This window comes from Ammospiza nelsoni, chromosome Z (assembly GCF_027579445.1).
Source record: "Ammospiza nelsoni isolate bAmmNel1 chromosome Z, bAmmNel1.pri, whole genome shotgun sequence".
Classification (NCBI taxonomy): Eukaryota; Metazoa; Chordata; class Aves; order Passeriformes; family Passerellidae; genus Ammospiza; species Ammospiza nelsoni.
This window is the reverse complement of record NC_080669.1, coordinates 43,844,221-43,869,295: the sequence shown is the minus strand read 5'-3', so window position 1 is coordinate 43,869,295 and position 25,075 is coordinate 43,844,221. Positions and strand designations below refer to the sequence as shown.

Genomic DNA, 25,075 nt, shown 5'->3' with positions numbered 1-25,075 from the left:
CCCCTGGCTTCCCCACCATCCACACCACAACCCCAAGACAGGGTTCAGTGGTGTCTGCCTGTCCATTTCACCCTCCCACACAACATCACTTCAGCCCAATTGTAGCTCCTTGGAGAAGGCCATCCTTGACATAGCTCCCAGTAACACAGATATTACAGTAATTACACAGCTTTTACAGAGCTGTCATTATTTTTCCTTTTCTTTTGGTTCTGGCATGATGCAAACACAAGACATAGGACCCCAGCCTGTGGGTGTACATACAGATGAGAAAATATTGGTTAAATAAATGTCCAAGAAATGTAACCAGTGGGCTTCTTGGGAGATGGGGATAAAGATGAGGGGCTTGGCATTTTTCCAGTGTCATTATGCGTGAACAGAAGAGAGGACAAAGCACTGGGGCATCCTGACAGCCAGCAAGAGGAGAACAAACTCCACCCCTGCTGAGGAGCTGCTTGCTCTCCATCCCAGGGGATGCCTTGAAATATGCAGGCAGTTTACAGAAGACAAGCAGACAAGATGTGCATAGTGCCTACAGCTTCTCTGACATGAGCATTGCAAGCAGGGGAAGTCCTAGCAAGAAGGGTAAGTGATACCAACATGAGCTATAGAGAGTGCGGAGCTTATACTTCCAGTTGCAGCAAAAAAACCCCCAGTATATTGACAGTCATCATGGAAATTTTAGCGTGTGGTGGAGTGTGTGGTGGGTGAACAAATATTTAAACATAAGCACCCAAAAATGACTTTGTGTAAGCCATCCATGCCTTTTTCCCTTATGACTCATGGTTGAATCTCTTTTTATTAGGTCTCTGAACTTTTTTTCAAATTGAAAGTTAGCAACACTTCAGAGATTAATTGCTTTAAAGAGAACAGAGTTCCTCCATTACATGAGGCCTTTATAAAAGGCACTTCGATCACTTTTCCTGTGACAAATAGAAGCAAAAGCTTCTATTATAAACTAAAAATTATAAATGTATTATCCACAAATTTAAATTTATGTGATCTTAATACTCAATGAATAACAGTGATGGCAATCATTTGACAAATTTTCATGCAGGACTGTGTGTCATTTATGCAGTCCAAAACAGTGTGAGAACATATACTAGTTTTAAAAATTAAGAGTTCTAACTGCTAAGGGAAACAGTGTCACTCAGCTATACCAGTTCACTCAGGTGCCACCAAGGTCTGCTAAACAGAAAGCAACATTGTCTAAGCAGATTGTTCTCTCTTTATATCTTGCTTCAGAGAAAAAAATAAGTCCTGAAAACTACTTCAAGCTATCTAAAGCTACTTCTAATGTGAGAAATGAAGTCATGTCTGCCAATGTATCTACTGGGAGAATAAAGAGTTCTATCTTAACTAAGATACATTATTTAAATTAGTCAACTGAGACACCAGCTCCGGGCAATGAAAGATTAGTGTCTTCATCCTCAGCTCTTTTGAAAACAAATTCCAAACTCATATACTGCAGTAGAAGCAAAGACTGCTGATACTGCCTGAAGGAGGGACTGAGGGAATGGCCTTCCTTCTTTTCTTTTTAATGTTAGGTGTGAGACAAGTTTCTGCTTACTCAGATACATCACCAAGCATGCACAGCAAGCACTATAGCTAAAAGTCCATTCTTCAGAACTGCATGTCCTAGAATTTCGTTTGCAAACATTTTTAATTCTACATTATCTTCCTGCATTGACTCATTTTGCTTTCACACAAGCTGCAGTCAAAATATCCCTCTAAAGCTAAGAGGTGAATGAAGAGTACTGGAGAATGTACAGGGCAAGAAGTTCAACTCTAAATTGTAATGAGAAGAGAGATAAAAGCCTTAGACTGTGTTTTCAAAGTAGTGTCACAGAACCCCATTAGAAATCATGCAGAGCAGCCTGAACATAGTGGAAAGGTGCAGTCCCCAGTTCCCCAGATCCTGAACTGGCAGGGTGATGGCCTATAAGATTGAAGTGTTCAGTTACCTCTTTCAAACTGCTGACTATGTGACCAAACACTGCATGCACAGCTTTTGTGTAGACAGCAATTACTCCATGTGATCTTGTGCCTCTGCTACCTGTGTATTTTTAGTTTCATTACACAACAGGTTTACAGGTAGAACAGTACCTGGGATGGGTGCATACACTCAAAAATCACAAAGCAAGTGGAAAGAGATGGAAGACAGTTTAATAGTAAACACTAAACATTTTGTACTGTGATTATACCACTGGCAATAATCACTATTGCTTCATTCCCAGTGGAAGAGAGTTAACAAGAGAAAGCACTAGGCTTCAAACATGTTCCCCATATCCCCACAGTAACGTTTCACATAGAACATAACAGCCTTTTGCCTCTCCATTTCTGCACAGTTCCATGATGTTGCTGACACAGCTTCAGCCAAATCTAAAATAGGAGAATTGTGTTTGATTCTAGACCATAAGAGCTAATCTTAAAGCAGTAGGTCAGCTGGAATTCTTAGGAAGACTTCAGGGTTCAACTGTTGCATAAACTGCAAGAGGATATAGAAACTACTATAGTCCATGCCATTCAGTCTTTTCTGCCATAAAATCCTTGCAGTATTAAAACAGACATTTAATCTTTTTTATAGCTTTATGTCAACTGTTTCCTCGTTCTTCTCTCACAGTGGCTATGAATACTTCTTTGATGATCTCCTTATCCAGGTTCCTGCCTGTAAAGAGAAATAAAATATCTAACTGTATTTTAAAGCGCATTAAAACACATACAAGTAGCTTCTTCTAACCTAAAGAAGTATTTATTATAACAATCAGTGACAATAGCAGCATTAAAATTAAGGCAACAACAGACTTCAAGCACAAATAAGGGAAAGGGATAAAAGTAGGTTATTTTTGGTAATAAAACACTTTGCACAGCAAACAAACAGAAAATAGAAATATAGAACTTCAGCACTGCAAACTTTTCCGAAACAAAACTGATTTTAAACATTTTAAAGCTATAACAACCTTCCTTACAGTTACTAAATATTTGATCAACCATTCAAACTATTCCCATCACCCAATTTATAATTACAGACTTTAGAAACAAGATTAAATATGCCAACACAATTTATGAAAGTTTAGTATTTTATTGACTTGGTTTGATTTGGTTTGATTTTGGTGGCACTAATGGGGATAGTGTAGACTCCTCTCAGCTGCAATTTTGAACTTCATGAGGTTTGATGGATAAGCCTTAAAAAGAGGGTTAAGCTGAACAGACTTACTGCACTAATTCTGGCCAGTTTAGCCTGATTGCTTTTCACTGGCTAAGTCTGTAAGACTGTCTGTGAGAAAACAGCTTTTTAAACTCAAACAAGGAGATGCATAATTTCCTCTTACCAATTAGGACCAGCCTGTTTGTTCTCTTTTCATCTTCTTTCCAGGCTACTGAAGTCTCTTCTAGGTCATAGAGCTCATGGACACCTTGGACTATCACTTGATGAGATTTGCCTTGAATAGATACCAGTCCCTTATCAGAAAAATAACTGTTAGGGTATATAAACAAAACTTTAAAAATAAAATATGTAAGAGGGGAAACAAAACTTCCAATCTAGTTCAAGCAGGGAACAGTACTTCTGGCACCTGTGAACTTGTTAGTTAAAATAAACATATATTATCAATCAACACATGTACTCATAACATTCATTTTCACATCTCCTTGTTTTGTTAAAGGCTAAGAATTACATTTTACCATACTTTGCCTTCTGTTCCTCATTTGTCAGTACCTAGGCTGCCCAAGCAAAAATTAAATCTCATCTTCTACTATGCCTCTTTGAATGCGTATATGGTGTTTGATATGGGAGTCCATGAAAGCCTGCGTGCCAACAAAATGATGTAAAATGAACAAAAATGTCTGATTTCAGATTAGTCTAATTAAGCTCTTTTGCTCAGTATATTTACTTTTCTGAAACAGCATCTCTGAATATTGGGGAAAGAATAAACATTTGTGAAGTAGAACAACTAGCAACAGAATTAGAAGAGATGACAGTCAGCATGAGTCCATTAACTCACATATCAAAAGCTCTATTAAAACAGTTTTCATCACTTCATAGCACAATGTTCTAAAATATTTTAGTGGAACACATTCTGTAAAACATGTCTTATACTTCCTGGAAGTTCCTCCCAGAATTTGCCCAAAACCAGGACTTCCCTAAAGAAAGAAAATTTAAAATATTTCATAAATAGGTCTTCCTTTGATCTATTAGTTGGAATTCTATAACTATTACTGCCAAAAGGGTTAAGACTGCAGATAAAATATAAATATAAAAGCAACAAACTTTGGAACCTGTTCTGTAATTAGTTGCCTGAGGTTCATTTGCTTTGGTGTATTTGTCTGTGACTGAGGGACAGCACACATCTTACCACAGACTTCACATCTCATAAAGAATTAATTTGATTCCAGTGCTCAATACACCAAAAACACACTTGTGCATGGCATTACTGCTTTTCAGGCAGCTTCAGATATATCACTGGCTACTCTCTTCTATTTGTTAGGAAGGAGAAGACCAGGATACTCTAATTTTGTTGCTGAGAAAGCAAGAAAACTTTCCTTCCTACAAAACTAGAATAATTATGTTTCTATCTATGATGGTCAAGGGTTCTCAGGAAACAAACCAGAGCTTTACTTTCTTATATTTCTTACAGCCTCACAAATGACTGACTGGATTCTTATTTTTTCATTATTTACTGGGCTGCTTGGCATAAGGTAAATGAAAGTAGATCCTGAATTGTCACCTCTACTCTTCTCCAAACAAAGCAAGTGAAGAACATATGAAGTGCCCATGAAGATGAATACTTATGAGCTGCATCTTTAAAACAACATCCTGACAATACTGTAAAAACTTGTTAATTGTAGACCACAACTACTATTGCATTCCTATGTTACACCAAACTGAATTTCTGCATATTATGGCAACAATTTTAAGTACACTTGGCAATCTATAGGATCCAATCTACAGCATCCCAACCCTCTAGATATGTGAGATGAATAGTATCTCTCAAAGCAATGGAGGTAGAAAATTAAAATTGATTTAACTATGGCTTGATTTTTAACCCTGCCACTGATGTATGGGGACTGTACATCTGCCCTCCCCATTTAAAACAAGTAGGATCAATGTTTGCTCTTCTGCCAGCTATCTCTCTCTGAGTCATTCATGGAATGACAACTTGCTACTCTCCATTTCATCTGCTCTCCTACAGTGATCAGCAGCACCTTTGATAGGTCCACAACTGACAGCACAATGCAGTTTTTTAGGTGTAAAGACGAAAAACACAAAACAAAGAAACTGATAATTTCTGACTTACCTTCAGTCTTATGACATCCATGGTGCATCCAGTCTTATCTTTCACATTCTTCTCCCACAGAAGATTCTATGAAAAGAAAAAGTTGTTTTCATTAAAAAAAGTGTAATGGGATGAATTTCTATAAAATTTACAATGATTTTTTGAGTTGACAGTGATGTATTACTTACCTGAATAAAGAGATTTAAGTTTTCTTCTTTTATATTTCCTGGAACTTCAAATGTTACAGTAATTATAGCCTGCAAAAGGCAAGACATTTATTATTACCACACTGAATAAACATCCCATAACAGTAATTTCAAAAAGTGTTTTTTATAACTTGGCCTCATAAAAAGGCAAGTATATGACAACATCAACTTTAATAAAAAAACCAAAACTCTATTTCTGTTCTGCTCTAATTTGCTAAATTAAGATCTACTTTTTGTTTCTGTTTGGGTGTGCACTTATAGGGCAGATACAATGCCTTGAAGAGTTTAGTGCCATTAGCTGCTACCATGTAATTCTTTGCTGTAGAGACTATTATGATCAAGCTTTCAAATATGGTTAACAATGCTATTTTTTTTGCTTACTGATCTTGATGACAATACTATCAGACAAAAAATACAACATAATTTTCATAAAAGGCAATCTGTACTTGCCTTGTAAAAAAAGCTGTTTATAAATCGACTATGTAGGAATAGATTCAGAAAATCAAGATGTCTCAAGTTAAGTTTTGCGCCAAAGCAACTGCCAGCTAGCTGCTCAGGATCAATTACCAAAAGAAAATATGAAAATAAAACATGTAGTTTAAAATTAACAATTTATTTAAAGACTAAATAATGTCTTATTTTTGTCACTATAACTGCTCAATGGTTTGGAAGAACAGAGAGAGAATTACTTCCTGTAATACTTTCAAATTACTACCTTCTGATCACTAGTCTAAACTTAAGGAAAAAAAAATTAAAGCAACAAGCAGCAAATGTTTGTCTAATGATAAGTAAACTTATCTAAACAACCAAGAGCTAACACTCTGAGCAGTTTCAAAAGACGTCAGACCGAAGTTCACTGTGCTCCAAGCACAGTGCAGTTTGTTTCTGCTGACCTTCAACATGAAGATAATAAGCACACTTTGTCTTACAAGGACTTGCAGCCTACTGTGAGAAGTGTTCTGCCCTCATTATGCCTCAAATGTCTCAACAATCATCTTAAATATGTGGGTGTTAAACTAAACACAGATACTAACAATGAGTTCTGTCGAATGGCTACACGCTACAAAACTAACATTAATCTCCTTAATAAAACACACAAGGATACTATAACTCATAATATTCAGGAAGGATTCTATTCAACATTTCCATCTACTTTAGGGATCTATTAAGATTCTATAACTGAGCATATTTAAGAATTTTGATTAAACAAAAACTATCAGTATTGTCATTGTAATTAAGCATGAACTTATTTTGCATTTAATCTGTAGTTCCAAAATTAAATTATTATTGCCTTTTCCTGTTTCCAAGACTAGCAACTTCACAGTTAAATTATGCAGTTTAAAAATAAAAATACAGACATTTCAGGTAAAAATACATCATATTTTAACCTGAAAATTCAATTATAGAAATCTTCTGCAGAAAGCTCACTTCTCCAAGACACCTTAAAAAATTAGAAATTTTTACTTTTTTGCAGCCTCTGAGGGGACTCGTGGCCTATGGGTGAACTCCACCCACCTACGGACACCCCAAGGAGGACTGTGACCCACTATTCAACTAGAGAGATTTTGTTTTGGATAGAAAACCTATAGGACAGACTGGCTACAAATTTAGGACTTGTTCCTGCAAATACCTAAAAAAAAAAAAAAAAAAGTGGTTCTATTTGGTTCACTAATACTCTCCATGTGAATCAACAAATGATATAACTGTCTGGAGCACTGGAAGCGTGTAAGCTATTTTTAAAACTGAGACTTAACATAGCCATTTAGAATCTATCTTATCTACAATAAAGCTTGTGTAATCTAGGTCATCTTCCAAATACCTTAGAACACATTACTCCCTAACTGAAACCTTCTGAAATGGTAACAAAATTAGCATGCAATATTGAACAGCCCTGTTGTTGCAAAAACATCAAAGCAGTATTTTTGGTAATTACCTTATCTAGATGTGCATGTGTTGTCTTTACATGCTCAAGCTTTTTCTGCAAACTGAAAATAAGTGAAGTTAAATGTCGCATTTGAGTAGGATTGGCAAAACGTAATTATTACAAAATTTTAAAAATTCCAGTATTGCAGAGCAAAGCTGAAATATCAAAGATAGACTATATATTCAGAATAAACTTCAACAGTTAATTAATTTTTAATCTCAAAATAGAAATGTTTAACTATATTTGTTTGCTATAGTTGTTTGTGTTAGAAAATTATGCTTTTTAAAACATAAAGAGAATTATAGTCCTGATTTGCAATATCTTCAGCATTAAAAACATTTATACTTCAATGAACACAAGGCCCTTGATACTCCTTTCTGCAAAAAAGGCAAACTACATCATTAAAACAAGCAAGAAAAAAAAAACCACTAGAATTTATCAAGTTAATAGATGTTCATATTTTTAAAAACTTTACAATTATTTGAAAATTAAGAAGAAAAGAATGTACAAAGCTGTTGCTTGAGAGAATGAAATCTGTAACACTTATTGAAATACTGTATACCAGCTCCCACTTCTCAGCTGTACAGCTCACTTCTACTATGCAGTGTGCCTGCTAACTTAAAACAGATATTCTCCACTCAGTAACACCCTAAGTTCAAGCTCTACTTGGGAACCTCTTTTGTAAACTAATATTTAGGGTCTTACTGCATCTTTTCATGTGAAAATTGTATTGCAACTTTAGATTTCACATCCACATCTGTCTCCATTAATCAAGATAGCACAAAATTTCTTCAAATACCATCTTCTGTACCGTTTCTGTTTTCTCTCTATATTGTGAATAACAAACAGAGAAGAAATACTGTAGCACAAGTTACTATGATGCCCTCTGCCACTTCAGAGAAGATTGCCCATTAAAGTCCCTCCTCCTAATTTGATGACTGTAAAATTTTAAGAAGCCTTTATGGTGGGGGAAAAAAGGCACTATCTGCTACAGAAGTAGTTCCTACTTCTACTTCCTTTGCTTTGCTGTCTTATTCTCATACTGCCCTTCACAGAATCCAGAATTCATTATGTGCTTCCTGTGACTTCAGGGTATATCCAGACTACAAGGCTCTATCACAGTCACACCAAACAGATGACACATCTGTCTGCTGACAGAAATCCCTCCTGCAGTGTGCCATCAAAAGAAAAAAATTATTTATGTACTGGTGTGTATTTGTGTTCAAGTGGGTGCTGGATGCAAAGTTTTTCTACTCAGGTGATGGCACTGAAACCACCACTATTTTATGTAAGAATTTCTGTGTCTAGGAACTAAAAACAGGGTAAGCAATTTTGCTGTGCTGAGTTCAAACATAAACAAAATAAACTGTCTACAATCTTCTTGGTAATTTAGAATTTGTCTTTAAATGCTGACAAATGTTTTAGAGTGCTTCCTCTGTTTTAATACTGAATATTAAGAAGCTGTGCTTCCTCTGTTTTAATACTGAATATTAAGAAGCTCAAAGCAACTGAGTGAGATAAGAGAGAACACTACATTGAGGAAAGCAATAAAGATTTTTTTGTCAGTTCCTTAAGAACTTTCTCAGATCTGTGGAGTGCAGCAAACTAGTAAACTTCACAGAACACCACCTAATATTACAAGTAATCAGATCTAACTGTGAACTGCTGTTAACAGGAACAATCTTTTTCTGGTTCACATCTTTTTACTGCTTTATCTCTGCTGTGTGGCTCCAGGATTAGTCAATTCAGTTAGCTGATCCATTATAAGAACTTGGAACGTGGATTTATGATCTGGCTTACAAACTAATAGTTATCTACTGCCTCAAAAGGATATACCAGTCTCCTTCCTTCCTTAACTTTGTTTTGGATGCCTAGTTTATTATTTTGCTGATGCTGCCATTGGTAGAAATCTTGAAACAAACACTACAGTATTTCACAGATTAGACAAAGCCAGTGCCAGCAAAAAAAGACAAAACCTATAATTTTGATAGTACTGTACCAGTTCAGAGGGAAATCTCACAAGAACATGTTATCTAATAGATGTTACTAATTTGCATGTCTGCAATTTCTCCCTGCTGAAGAACGAAGCTGATATTACCCTCCTTTTCCCTCCTTTACTTTATGATTGCTCCAGTACTCCTCACTCCCTTTGCTGTTCTTCAGGTCTTTCTGTTCACACAATGAACCATACAACCTTTCCTCATTCCTTCTCATTTTACTCCTGCACCCATCCAGGATGCTGAATTATGCATTCAGCATTTAAAAACCCCAGGAATGACAAACACAGTTAGCAGAATTTGTAGAACCTTTGTTTGCTGTGGAACCTCAGTCCCTCATTCGTTTGTGTGAAATCTACAGAGGCCTCCATTTCATCACAATACAAAGGAGAAAAAATTTTGAAATGCTCTAAAAGAACCAGAGAAGTGTACAAATCTACCCTGATACTAAACCAAAACTTGCATTTTGGGGAAAAACCCAACCAACCAACCACACAAACTCTGGCTCACTCAACTTTATAAGGTCAAAAAGGTTTTTGCAGGCATTTGAAGAAGAAAGGAATCCCATCTAGCATTACCACTTATAAAGCAGTAATTTTTAAAATGGGACTGTCCTCGTCTATACAGGACAGACTAAACCAGAAATTCTAAGAGAAACTTTGATGCAAATTTGAGCCAGGATTTCAGTCTATCTGTTTCATACACTGGTATTTTTTTTCCTAATAGAAGAGAAGAAAATTATCACCATACCTTACTCCAGATAAACTGTCAAAAGCATGTAGGTCCAATACATTAGAGAGATCAACTCTAAAGAGAGGGGAAAAAAGCAAGCTTTGTGTTTCTCATGTATTTTCATGTATTTAAAGGTTTTAAAGGTGTTTACTGAAGCATGTATTTCTTTTCTTGTCTGTAAGACTAATGCCATTAATACTTAGCCTTATTTTTGCATATCAGTGGTTGGTACTGTCTTCTACAAGAAAATGCTGGTTCTAGTTACACAATAACATGTAAGCACAGAAAAAAAACTTTTAAAATTTTACTGTTATACAGTAAAATACAAGGTATTTCCAAAAGTATGATAAAATCCCTTATTCATTTTGTCTGAATAAAAAATTATTTTCCCTGAAGGGGTAAAGGAGCTTTGAGCCTCTCAATACAGACACAAACTCCCAGAATACATGTACCTTATATTGACACACTGTTAGCAAACAAAACTGAAACAACTTTATGAGGGAAGCACTACTACTAGGAATTTCAACTCTACAATTTGAAACAGACAAATAAAAAATGCAATACAGAATTGGCAGTACCAATCATATCTGCTTACAAGAATGGCTACCTATAAACTTGCATAAGAAACTTTTCTTCACAAAGCAATACAGACTACAGGTTTCACTGCTAATAGCAACTGACAGCTTTTCAGATACAGTTAATGACATGGGCTAAAGAAAAAGAACATGACAGATAAAAAGCCCCACCTCTGGAATACAAGCAGAATCATTAAACTTTTACATTCAACAGTAGTTGTACCAAGCAGTTTCTAAGATGAAAGATTTATAATGGAATACACAAACAATTCCTGTGTAAAATTCATGACCAGCTCAGTGTCAGTTGTTCTCAGCAGTGTTCTAAAAAATCACACAGCAACCCTCCCTTTTAAATGTGGGGTTTTGAGGAACAAACCTCTCTTAAAAAGGGTATGTCCTCAAATAACATGCCAATAACACAATTTTGTGCTGATTTCACATTTGGAATGTTTAATAATGGAAGAGACTGTATGTATCATTTGCACAAGAATATTTACAAGTAACAAAGGGTTGTCATTGAGGACTGAATCTGAGGCCCACTTTATCTCATATCCAAAACACAGTGCTAGCTGGCATCAGACACCATAAAATACGCAAAGAGACCACATGTTGGATCTCCCCCTAATGGACATTTAAAACACAAATAAGGTAGCTCAGTATCTTCTTCAAAATTGGTCCTATATGATTACCCAAAAACAGCAAGTATTTTTCTCTACAATTTCCAACTACATTTGACAACAACTTTAAAAAGCCAAGTATACTTTATTACCAATATTACCTTTCCTTTAAATTTGCTTAAATCAAAAACCTCTATTTCACAAACACTGACCACAATAATCCAATAATTGATGTAAAAGTGCACAAATCAGTCCTAGCAGTCTGGAAGATCTACTGCTCTCCTAACTCTCCTGGGAATACAGAATCCATTTAAGTCCTTACTAAAGAAAAAATCTGAGTCAGAATTTCAATTATAATTGGCAAAAACCAGTAAAATGATTTTTTTTTTGGTCTTTTAACTTCCTTCCATTGCTTTCAAAGTCCTTTTGTAGTAACAACTTATTTGCAGCAGCAATGAGAATAATATTTAGGGTGACACAACTGAAGGAAAACACTGTAGTGCACATACCAAATTATTAGCTCAAACCAACCTGGCTGTGCAAACTGCTCTTCAGTCACAAGGTTGATTGACTGTGTATCTTTGCGGCCAAGAAGGCCAAGGGTGGCCTGAGATGCCTTAGGAAGAGCACTGCCAGCAGTTCATGGAAGGTAATCCTGCCCCTCCAGTCAATCTAGTAAGGCTGTACCTGGAGTTCTGTGCCCAGTTCTGGGCTCCTCAGCACAGGGAGACACGGAGCTCCTGGAGGGAGTCCAGGAGATGGCAACAAAGATGTTTAAAGGACTGAAGCACCTCACTGATGAGGAAAGGCTGAGGCAGCCGGGCCTGTTCAGACTCAAAAAGATGACTGAGAGGGGACCTTCTAAGTGTATAGAAGTATCTGAAGGGAGGGTGGACCAGGCTCTCAGTGCTGCCAGACAACAGGACAAGAGGGAACAGGCAGAAACTGACACACAGTAAGTTCCACTTGAACATGAGCAAGTACTTTACTGTGTGGGTGATAGGAACAGATTGCCCAGAGAGGCTGTGGGGTCTCCTTCATGTGGGATATTAAAAAAACATCTGGACACAATCCTGTGCCATGTGCTCTGGGATGACGCTGCTTGGCAAGAGGGTTGGACAAGAGGGTTGGACACTGTGCTCTCTTCCAACCTCACTCATTCTGGTATTCTGTGATATGAACACTAATGAAGAAAAATACAAACTAGAAATACATTTTTACTTCCTAAAAAAATTTTTAGATGCTTATTCATAAAATAAATATTGGATTAAATATTTCTAATTCAATAATTTCCCTTTAATAAAACTGATTCAATAGAACGCTTTAAACTGACACAAAAGAAGCAGGATCTAGTACCTAGTAATAGTGGCCATTTAATACCTTGATCTTTGTGTCTCTAGAATTTTAACAAGTCCATTTATTGACCTAAAATAAAACAGAAAAATCATTAGTTAGATGAAAATATAACAGTGATATATTGTTTGAATTTGTTAACCATGGACAGCATCATGTGAAATAGCATCCCAACTCCATTATCAGCTTGTTAAATAACTATCAGGTATGGGTTGACATATTTGGTTTCCACTAACAGCTGGCAAACTTCACAAGTTTTGACAACAAGATGCCATAGTGAGAACAGCATTTTCCTATCCAAAGCTATTCGCAATACACTCTGCTCAGTCTAAGCACTTTTATTTTCATATTTCAAAAAACTAAGACAGTTGTTAAATATTTTAAAATGTTAATGCTTCATTTGGTTTATCATGGTACTGATAGAAAAGAGTAATGTCTTCAATCATTAATTTGATTCAGACCAGTGGTTCATCTGCTTCCACAACAATTGTTTGGGACTTCCTCAATATATATTTCCATTTGCTAGTGAACTCATATTTACCAGCAGGTTTTTTGCCACTTCTGCTAATTCTCAAAAAATGGCATCATCTGCTCAGAAATGTAAAAACATAAACACTTAAGACAAAGGTCTGTCCTTACTAAACAACATCAAATCTTAGCAAGATAGACAAAATGCTAAGATTGTGTAAGTACATAGAGGTACTGAAGTGTCTTTCACAAGAGGCAGTCTCTTTTCTCTTATAAAGCTTATCAATTTTGTCCATCTAATAATGAGATCTAATTTCTATTTTAACAGCAGTAAAGAAGTAACTGTGTTTAAATTAATTTTTGAGGAAGTAGTATTACAGTTATGCCAAAAGTTTCATACCTCACAGACGTTCTGACTTTATTCAGTTCTTCTTCTGAAACCAAATCTGTTTTATTGATGATTATAAGATCAGCTAATGCAACCTGCCTATGTATTAAGAAAAGAAGGAGAGAAAAGACATCACTAACAAACAAGTACTTTATCTGTAACGCAGAAACTTTATCTTTCCCATGGCTCCAAAAGGTATATGAACATTGTTAGTACAGAAGGGCAAGCATTAATCAAACTAGAACATGATGGAGAATGATTAAAACACAACTGACTTCTCAGTATGTTCTTCTGTGCCCTAACAGATCAAATCAAGGCTTGCTAGATTCTTTTATTTCAGGGTTGTTTTGTTTATTTGTTTGTTTGGATTTTTTATGTAATCTAATCCAAAGTGCTTAGTGATTTAACAACTTTATAAATCCCTATTTGCCAATGAGATTATATCCTTATGTGATCCTTGTAATGCAATACTTGAAGTTTCTTTGCTTTATGAAGACTTCAACTGTTACAATAACCCTTTAATTTGTGGCTCTCTATTTATTAAAAAGTATTCTTCTATCTCCAGTTCTGCTTCAAGCATGACATTTTTAATTCCACCAACAAGGGTGCTTCTCATTCATTTAAATAAAATCCCATCACTATTAAAATAGAACAGTTCGTTGTTGGCAGAAAGATCAAATGAACCATGATGTTACTTTTCCACATTTTACCTCATTACACCAATCTACCTCTGTTTAAGCAAAGCAGGAGAAAAAAGCCCTATAAAAGAACCCATTTCCAATGAACTTTTATACAGTGCAATTCCCAACTTGATATATAAAATTAATTTCTACATCCATACCGAGATGCTTCATTAATAAGGCCTTCTGGTTTCTCCTCTGTCAAGTGCTAAACAAAAATTAAAAGAATTGGATTAAACATCTTCAAATTACATTTAAATTGATTTGCAATTAAAGAAAGCCAAGTCCAATTCAGTTGAAGTCTGTTTTTTGACAAAGCATTGAGGAAGATGGCATCCAGAATCTTTTTGTTAAATGATAGTGAAAAAGTACATTTATATATTCATCATTACAGGGATTTTTAATTAGCTTAAAGCAAACTCTCCTAATTGATTTTATTATTAGGATGCTAAAGGGTTGAAAAACCTTATAATATTTAATTACTTTTCAGCTTTACAATGAAGTAAAAAAGTTACCATAACATAGAGTAACAATGAAAAAATATATCTGGAAGAAATTTAGGGTTCAGTTATTTTTAAAAGGAGTGTGAACTCAACTAACAAATAAAACACAGGCTAGGCTTGCAATACAACATTTCTTATATGTAACTTCACATTCTTTTTCTCTGAAGACTCAAAGACAAACTGTACTTTGATAGTAAAAACTGGTAACTTTTTCCAGGTTTGCATGAATAAACCACTGCTCTTTGGCAAGTCTGTCCAAAATCAGAAGCCACAGGAGTTTCAGTATCATCTCCATTTGTCTGCCCAAACTAGTGTCTTCACAGAAGAATTAGTGAAAGGGAAGAAAATACCTGCATCTCAAGCAGCAGCATAACATTTAGCAAGACAAAGGCTTACTTAACTTAGGCACAGCAACAGACTACACTGAAGCAGCAAAGGTCTAGCTATAAGTTATTTTCAGCCCACTCTGCCATGGAAGTAGCAATCTCCAGGATAGAAATGTCACAGACATCTGGAGGAAGAAAAACTTCAAACTGGTGCTGTAGTATTAATAAGAACTTGCCGCTTACACTTACATCTCTAGGAAAGTTAGAGTCCTGTGCACTCCTTCATCAGTTCTAAATCTACCAGTAATATTACTTTAAAATCTCAGTTTCCAGTTAGAGAAATAACAAATTAAAAGTGGAATCAATTGTCATGGGAAATATACAGCTTTTGAAAAACCTAGAAAACTTTTTTTCTTTATTGGAATCACCAGGCATTTAACAGTATTTTACTTGTAGAAAAGCAAAAATAGGTTATTGCATACTGGGAGTCTATTATGCAAAAAGAAACAAAACTATTTCCTGCTTGTGCACAACCTAAGCAGAAAATAACAACAAGATGACTCTCAGGAACCTCTCTTCTAACCTCTTCTTTGTAATCCTCTGTGTATTGATTCTATTCAATTACTGTTTAGGTTTGTTGCCCTGAAAAGATCAAATGTCAGTAGTGCAGATGTCAGGTCCTGGAAGTTGAGGACTGCAACTTCAAGCTGTCCAACTGTTCACCCTCGATTAAAGAAATTAGTATTTCAGATTGCTGTGTGACAAACCTATTAGACTGATAATCCATGGTATTAATTAGCATGGGGATGGTGGTATAATTGGTCACAGGGGATGTTTGTCAGCTTTTCTGCGATGGATTGGTTCTTTGAAGCATGACATACTTAAATTGCTGCACATTATCTCAATGCCATTACCTGTATGGCTTTTAAAGTTCTTTGAATAATAAGCAGCTGTTGAGGTCAGGCTTTGCAATCAGAGGAACTAAACAAGTTAGCAAGTCCTTCTATACCAAAGTTTACTTAGTACACAACTAAGAAAGTCTGAAGTTCCTGCTATTCTGTGTAGATGTCAGTGTTTTACAGGCTTACTGATTAGATTATGTATGTTTTCATTGAGGTGCCAAAGGTAATAGCAGATAGAAAACTTAAATGTTTCAAAACATTTTTGTGTTGTTTCTGTTATATTACCTGATAGTCTAGCATTTTAAAACTCATTTCCATTAACAATGTAGTGCTGTTGTGTGCAACACAATTATATTTCATCTGAGACAATATTTCAACACTGCATGAAGAAAAAGATAAACAGAACAACATTTTTTCAAGCAATAGATAATATAAAACACATCTGAATTAATATGAGGGAACCCAGCTGAAAAGGGGCTGACCAAAAACAAGATATGATTTCTTGTGATAGTTGAGGCAATTTAGAAGACGGTGACTGCTTGGAAGGGCAAATCACCCCCTTCCCCTCACTATTCTACCAACTTCTCCACAAAAGTTCTTGCAGAACACAATGAACTTAACTTTCCAAATTGCTATGAGGTTCCATTTTCTCTGTTCCAGTCCAAGACAAATCAATGAGAGAACAGGACTGCTAATCTGATTTACCCTTTCGTTAAATCTAATCTGATATCCTTTTTTGGTTTTTTTACCAAATTTACCCTTTGGGTAAATCAGCTATCAGATAAGCACAAATGAAAGGAGAAACCCAAGTAATCCAAACAAAAAAAATGTTACACGGGAAGAACTACTCTCTTACTCTTAAACCATTATTCTTCAGTTCTCTGAGCTATCTGCAGCCATTGTAGATGCAGAAATATTACAAACACTTTCACAGCCTGGAATTTCTATACGATTATTATAGATGGGTAATGTAGTGGCTGGCTCCTGCAATTAAAGGATGAATATTATGTGTGTGTAAGAGAAGTTTCTATTAATGTATAGTCACCTTATTGTGATTTGTTGTTTGGACATTCTCTGTTTTCCCCATAGTCTCCCTTTCCCCTAAGATCGTTCTCCTTATTCAGTCCTTTTGTTGTATTTTGTTAAGGTTTAAACATTTAAATAAACATTTGAAATTTTAAAAGTGAGCAGCATTTCTCAAATGATGAAGGTATTTTTTCATATGCTCACTTTTTTTAAATCCTGCAAATTCAATACCCAATCGAAGCAGTAACCTCCTAAGTTATTAAGTTGCAAATAGTTATATTTATACCCTATTACCAAAAAAAAAGAAAAAAAAAGAAAAAAAAGCTGAACTATTTGAATTAATCACAATCTTTGCTGACCTAAGCTCACTGTTCTATATGTCTGTTCTTACATTATACTTTATATACAGATTAATACCTGCTCTTTTTGTCTGCTTCCATGTAACATGTTAATGTGAAGCAGTACCAGGACACCTGTGCTCTCATTTCTCCCTGCCACACCTACCATTACATTAGTACCCTTCCCAGGTGGAGCCCTAACTCACTTGTTACCACACTGGTATAAGATATCTGTTCTTAGTCCTCTCCTTTCAAGTAACACAGACCAGTGACCAATTTCTCCATTGTTTTTACAGCAATCCAAATGCCTATTTGGATTAAAAGCAACATTCCTGAGTGAAGAGTTAGAACTAGAAGAAACCAAGAAACCAAACCTTAGCAACCTGGCATCTCTTGTCACACCTGTTGCTGTGTCTGTAAGAATGTGAATTCCTGCAAATATCAGTACTTCCTCGTGCCATCCAAAAGACAGTAATAATGAAATATGTTCTCATTCAAAGAATTACAGCTATTGGTAAAATTAATTAATCCGCATGAACATTACTGCAACAGCTGTTCTAATACTGCAGTTTTAAGCAATGTAACAAATCTGGTAACTTACCTGCAATCCATGCTTTGCATCAACAACTGACACAATACCTAAAAGAAAGCATTAAAATGGAATAGAAATGTGCTAAATGCAGCTGACAGTTTAACAACTTGCAAACCTCCTGCACAAAGGTAACAATATCAGCACATTTACAACTAGTTATAATAAACTGGAAGCACTGAAAGTATGTGAACATTAAACTTGCTACCTAAGTATTTTTTTATTCATTATCTTACCTGTCATAGTAAAATGTCTACAGAACCAGGTGAGGTAAATTCTTACAAAGTAGATGCCTCATCTTCCACAAGAGGAAATTGGGTGAGGTATGCTTTTACAGAATATTGAAACAAATTAAAGGACTGACTGATGTATGCAGCCATTCTGATGGTAAATGACCAGGAATTTGCAAGTCTCTGGCAGAAACTCAGGAAACTCCTTCTTACTGAACTCAATGTTTCCTTCCTTGGTTAGATGGGTATTTTACAGACTGAACAAAATGTTAGTAGGGCATTTTTTTAAGCCAAAAAGTAATTTTTTTCCTACATTAAAAAAAATGCTCTTTAACTACATATAGTGATGACTTATCTTTCAGTAATCTCAGGTTTTTATTAGAACACAGCAAATATTAGCGCCAACGAATACAATAGGTGAAGAAAGCAGAAAACAAAAGGCAGAAACATCCAGGTGTTGACAGTTTGTGAATTCAGAAAAATAGGAAACCCTTTAGGAAACACTGCACTTCAGTACAAGGGGAGGAAGGAAGAAAGAAAAAAAAACATGCTGTAATATTATTCCTAAATGAGGTTTTTTAACAGCTGGCTAATGAGAGTTTCCCCTTACATCACTGTCAAGAGATGTCCATATCTGATCCCTTAGAAAAGCATTAAACAACTTTTCCTGGCTTTTGCAAGACTGAGCACCTCCCCAAGTAAATAAACAAGCATCAGAATAAGCAGGGACACCTCTGTGATCGAATCTGCCAGTGTGAAAACCAAGTTCATACATTTCAAACATGTTCTCAAACCTTGCCTTAAAACACCAATAATACATTACTCTAAACGCAGATATGAAACGCCAATACACAGAAAAATAAGCCTGCACTTACCATCAAGATAGATGTCACTTCCCAGCTCAGAATCAACCCAAAACATGGAGGCCACAGCTCCTAAGAAGCGTAGTATATATACAGTTGCAAAATTGAGATTTTTCCAGTAAACTACCAACACGAGGTATTTCATTTGCAGTGCTAACAATAAGATCAGTGACTAAAGTCATTGCAACACCTAAAACTGTCCACCTGAAGTGATATGATGCAGCCCTTCAAACACCACTCTGTACCAGACCCAAATACCTGTCAGCTGTTCTAGTGCTTACTCAGGCAAAATATAGCAGGGACCACAACATGAAATAATTTTCTGGTATCTATTGATTTTTTTCCAAAAATTATAATAGTTTTCCAATTTGACTCAAACAGAATTTGTGTGTAACAGAGGCCAAATCAATGTCCTGTCTTTTGAAGAAAATTACTTTATAATGACAACTATTTAGCTTTGAGCTGGAAAGCACCAGTCTCCTAAAGGGGAAACAATTGAATTTCTGATAAGAATTTCCTTCCCTCTCCATCTACAACAGATTTTTAATGTGGATGGTTTAGAGAAAACTGTTTTGGATAGCTATTTCTAACATGAGATCAAGTTTAATGACCTTTTTTATAATAAATACTACTAAAGAGCACAGAAGGATTTTGTAAAATCTATTATTGCTCTTTAAGAAGAATGTGCTAGTCTGTTTCACAGTATATTTTACAACTTCACAAAATATAAGGTCTATCACAATCAGTGAAACAATATAACAGATGCTAACTATTTAGACTTTAAAAGGAGGAATGCAGAACAACAAAAGTGTATTGGAAACTACTAGTTTTAGAGTATGCTTCTCTTTGCTAAGCCCAGTGTCTTTTCTAAATGGAAATATATTTTAGCCGGATTTCTACTAAGCTTTAGATTCAATTTAGACTAAGGTCAGGAAACAGAACTCAAAGACAACATCATATCTGCACCTTGAATCAATTCATTGGAGTCTGTACCACCACCAAAGCATAGGCACCTGACAAATCACCACTTTATATTACAACTGTCAAAGTGAACTAACTGGTGAACTAATAAGCACTTCATAAAAACAGAATTATCATGGTTATAAAAATTGTAATGTGAACTACCTGGATCTGCCAAACCAGTTGTTTCTAACAATATATAGTCAAATTTTCCTCTCCTTTGCATCAGGTTCTCAATTGCTTTCACACCATTGTCCCTGTAAGAAGAAACAATTAAACCTGAGAACAGAGAAAACAAGCTGAAGCATGTATTTAAATGTATCTTCTGATGCAGAACACAGCGTCAGTATCATCAAAGCAAAAGTTCTGCGACAGGACATTTGCAGACTTACAGTCTGCAACAAAAATTTAGTTATCTGCTGGCACATTATTAGGCAAATTTTATTTTTCTGCTTCGTTTTAGTCTAAAAATAGCATTTGCCTAATCCCACCAGGTTTGTTTTCAAACACTGAACAACCTGTAAAGGAGAGTAGGGCTGTGTAGATATGGAACTATTTGGTTTGGCAGCTGATATTACAGGAATAAGGGGTGATGTAGAAGTGAAGCATGCTGCCCTGCCTTTCTACCTCACCGACACCAAGATTAATGTGCCATTTACTTAAATTAGAGCTGATGAAGTCAGCCTAAAGCAGAAATGTATAGCATTTTTTAAAGAAATCATTGTATATAAAACACAGCAGCATAAAAAACAGCATACAAAAACAATTTAAAAATGTATATAAAACTTTTATGCTTCTCTTAAGACAGCATTCCTTACACCCCAGAACAACGGAATCCAGTAAGATCCTCTGTTTTCCACTTACTACCTATTACTATTTAAGACATAAGATCAGTTCTCCCAAATTTTTAGGACAAACAGGCCAGGATCCTTATTTACAAACTTAGCACAAACAATTCAGCATTGCAACAAACAAAAACGGTAAAAAGACATGTCAAAGGAACAAATACTCTCTTGCTTTTTACCATGACCATCAGCTTACAGATTTGGATACTGTGTTTCATTAGGTCGGAAAAGGTTTGCCATTCATCCTTTCTGATTGATACTATACTGAAGTAGTAACCAATGTACAAAGAAAGAAGCAGACTAAGCGTTTTGTGAGAAAATTGGGAAACCTGAGCCCTAGTTCCAGCCTACCTGAATCTTCAGCTCTCTACATGAAAGAACATTATACTAACAATAGAGGGATAGATCCCTACTCTACAACATCCCCATGCTCTATAAGTTGGTATTTAGATTACTTTTCTGAAAGACACCAAGTCCAAATCCAGTAAGGCAGCAATAGGAAATAAATTTCTACTTCCCAAATTCCAATTGTTTCATCCAACAAAAGAAGTCTCAATCAATTCTACCATCAGTTTCAGGAATCAAATCCTGGATGTCTTCTCCCTTCCTCAATTCCCCACAATATCGACTGGAAGAACTTGCACAGAATTTGCACTCACTTTACAGAACAGCACAAGCAGCCATTTCTGAGCTCCAGCCATTCTTCATAGAGTTCTCCCCCTTGACTGATTGCCAGAGATTTCTCCAAGGCACTTCCTGAAAACACAAGTAGTGCTATATTTTTAATCTACAATCTTGCATGACAATGCCCGTAAGAGAGAGATATGTGGATTACATTATTTTCTCCTGAGACCACATTTCTGAGATGTTCTTAAGATATTTGTATTTTCTATTTTATGAGAAATTTAAAAGCCAAGACAAAGCTCATTCCACAAAGATCGAACCCCACTGGATGATGGTACATCATAAGTGCCACAAACTTTGCTAAAAGAAAGGGATGCCAGCCTGTGCCTCCCTGTCAAATAAAGGCTCTGTCTGTACGTTTTCTTTTAGGCTCTGTGACCAGAAAAGCTACACACATCTTTATTGATGAAAACAAACAAACTGAGAGACCCCCACCAATACAGTATAAACTGTAAACAATGTAAGCTTCTGACTATGCTACAGATATGAAATTACAGCTAGAGCAATTAAAAGTTCTGAAAGCAAAGAGTTCAAAGAATCACAGCCATCAAGCACACATCTCCCAATTTTCTTGGTCCATGACAACTTGTGATTTGCAATTGGCTGAGGGGAAAGGAAATTTAAAAAAATATTACCTACCAACATATTATTTCAATTTCCATTTGCTTGAAACTGAGTGAGACAAATGGAGGTATAGCACTTCCAACAGGGTGATGTATTTATTTACTTTACTCTGAGGGCCTACACTCATGTGCAAAATAGATTAATGCACGTCACTATTTTATGAAAACCGGCAAAAAGACTTTCTGCCCTTCTGAAGACTGTGACGTATGTTAATAATTTCAGTAATGGATTTAAAGTTACAACAGTCTCGGTTTCCAGCAGTTTTATGTACTTGTCATTTTGTGGCAAAAAGAAAGATTTCCGCACGTTTACATACCTTCTCCAAATTCATTCAGAATAACTGCTATTCTTTTATTATGCTGTTCTGTCAGTATGTAATTTAGAAGAGTTGTTTTTCCAGCTCCTAGAACACAGACCATATTTTTATTAAAATGTTAAAAAAAACACATAACATTTCAATTAAAAACTAAATACTGTTATGCATGCACACGCACACTTCAAGTAATTCTCTTCTAAACAGAAGTTTTCATTCTAATGTCCTACATTCTATTCTAATGATGTAGAAATTAATTTGTAGATATATTTCTATCAGGACATTACATTGCAGCCTTAAATGACTCACATTTTTTCCAATCATTAATTGTCAGTACTTAATAAACTTACAAGCTCCCTACTAGCTGGGCAGTTTTTTCCTACAACACTAACTTTTATGCTTCTTTTAACAGAAGGCTCACCTAATCTTCTCCCTCTTTAGGGCCTTTTCTGATCCATTCTGCCATCAGTAACCACGGATGTGCCTTTAAACGGGGCATTGTTAAAAAACGTGTTACAAAACGTGTTCTGAGGAGCCTTAGGAGCAGTTTCATCCCATGCACAAGATCACAAAATTGTCAAGGCTGGAAGGAATCTCTGGAGATCATCCAGCCCAAGGCAGGTGACCACTACAACTAGTGAACCTTCCTTACTTGTCCTTAAGAGATTTTTCTCTGCAACAGTGTGATGCAGTACAAAGTTACAATTTTCAGCACAGTGACCGCGATCCTACATTTAACCAGATTCTTGCAGTCCATAACTGCGTGTAGCACACAGTAACTCTGCCGGTCGAGGGGTACGGGAAAAACGCCGAACCTCGCGTTTTTCGGACTGCAATGCAGTCTGCATTTAACTGAGCCAAATATGTTGCGCTATTCGGACGCTAAGTGACCAAGAGCCATTTGTCAATCGTGACCTGAACGAGGCGGCTCCTGAAAGCAGGGTGGTGGAAGCAGCAACGCTTTGGGTGCTCACACCGCTCCTCCGAGCGGCCCTGCAAACCCACGGGAGCGGCCGGAGGGCCCCGCGCTGCTCGCCCGGCCCGTGGGGTGCAGGCCCCCGCCCGCCCGCAGCCCTGGCCCCGCGCTGCTCACCCGGCCCGCCCGGGCCTTCCCTGCCCGCACGCAGTCCCTGCCGAGAGCCGCTCCCGCTCCTCACCCAAGTACCCCGTGATGATCGTCACGGGGATCTTCCTGTCGGGGCCGGCATCGGCCAGCTCCGCGCCGCCGGCGCCGATGGGGACCAGGTCTGGGCAGTCCTCGTCCTCCATAAGCGCGGACGGCCCCGCCCAGGCACCCCCACCTCCGGCGCCCCCCTGCCGTCACACTCCTGACGTCGCTCGGGCGGGGTCATCGGAGGGACGTCACCGGGTGGCGTCACGTCCCGCCGCGCCTCGGCCCCAAGGGCACCTCCCCCGCGTGGGGCTCTGCGCAGGCGCAGCTCGGGGAGCGGGGCGGAGCGAGGCGGAGCGAGGCGGAGCGAGGCGGAGCGAGGCGGAGCGAGGCGGGGCGAGGCGGAGCGAGGCGGGGCGAGGCGGAGCGAGGCGGAGCGAGGCGGAGCGAGGCGGGGCGAGGCGGAGCGAGGCGGGGCGAGGCGGGGCGAGGCGGGGCGGGGCGAGGCGGGGCGGGGCGGGGCGGGGCGGGGCGCTCTCCGTGAGGGGAATGTTGGTCCGGGGGTGCCCGGCGGGGCCCATTGCTCCTGCAGGGACCGCGCAGGGCACATGGCACAAGCGTGTGTCAGGCGGTTCTTGAACATCTCCAGTGTGGGACACTCGGCACCCGCTCGGGAAGTCTGTTCCAGTGCTCAGTCACCTGGACAGTAAAAGTTCTTCCTCACGTTCAGGTGGAACGTGATCCGCTTCTGCCTGTTGCCTCTTGTCCTATAGCCTGGCGCTGCTGAGAGGAGCCTGGCTCCACCCTCTCACACCCTCTTTCAGACGCTGTTACACACCGATGAGGTCCTCTCTTCTCAAGGGGGTGTTTCTTCTTTTTCTTGAGTGTGAACAGGCCCAGCTCCCTCAGCCTTTCTTTGTAAGAGGAACGCTGTCCTTTACTCACACCTCTCTTTCTCTCCGTTGGACCCAGGAGCTCCAGGAGCTCCATGTCTCTCGTGTCCTGAGGAGCCCAGAACTGGAGCCAGCACTGCAGGTGTGGCCTCAGCAGGGCTGAGTACTGGATCGCCTCCCATGACCTGATGGCAGGGCTCTTCCTAATGCCCCCCAGGATACCATTGGCATTCTCGGTGGTCAGAAGGACACACTGCTGGCTCATGGACCGCATGTTGTCCACCAGGACAGCCAAGTCCTTCTCAGCAGAGCTGCTTCCCAGCAGGGCAGCCCCCAGCCTGGTTCAGACACACCGGAGCACTGAAGGAGTCCCAGTGTGAATAACAAACATGGTGCAGGGTGCATTTGCTGTCATCTATCTATAATCAAATACTCAGCAAGACGAATGTTGGCTTTCTCTGCTCTCCATTAGGGACTGTGAGGGGGCACATACCATGTGTAAGACACAACTACAGTTAATTTTAACAGTATTATGTGCTCCCCAGCTTTTTGTGGGACAGAGGTTTAGCAAATAGGTAACACATTTCTCCATGTCAGAAGGTGTAAATGTAACAGCACTGGGGAGGCACAGATTGGCCTGATGCATGCTGATACG

At 37.9% G+C, this 25,075-nt stretch overlaps 1 protein-coding gene across 5 annotated transcripts; it reads right to left on the bottom strand.

The window, feature by feature from the left end:
• Nucleotides 1-2,141: 2,141 nt before the first annotated feature.
• LOC132086584 (zinc-regulated GTPase metalloprotein activator 1A-like) lies at nt 2,142-23,757 on the bottom strand. Of its 5 annotated transcripts, none has more exons than XR_009420426.1 (15): nt 23,574-23,757; nt 22,420-22,506; nt 21,455-21,551; nt 20,116-20,207; nt 19,003-19,062; nt 17,910-17,947; nt 14,375-14,421; nt 13,546-13,632; nt 12,705-12,749; nt 10,151-10,207; nt 7,413-7,464; nt 5,462-5,530; nt 5,295-5,360; nt 3,330-3,440; nt 2,142-2,665 (listed from the first exon to the last, which is right to left on the bottom strand). XR_009420426.1 is itself a non-coding variant. In XM_059492373.1 (15 exons), the coding sequence occupies exons 1-15, from the start codon at nt 23,683-23,685 to the stop codon at nt 2,592-2,594; spliced, it is 1,113 nt and encodes a 370-aa protein (XP_059348356.1). In that variant the 5' UTR covers nt 23,686-23,757; the 3' UTR covers nt 2,142-2,591. The 5 variants fall into 5 exon arrangements, 3 of the variants coding, with proteins under 3 accessions (XP_059348356.1, XP_059348358.1, XP_059348357.1); XM_059492373.1 differs by having other exon boundaries at nt 3,330-3,459; XM_059492375.1 differs by having other exon boundaries at nt 3,330-3,459; nt 23,510-23,652.
• Nucleotides 23,758-25,075: the final 1,318 nt, after the last annotated feature.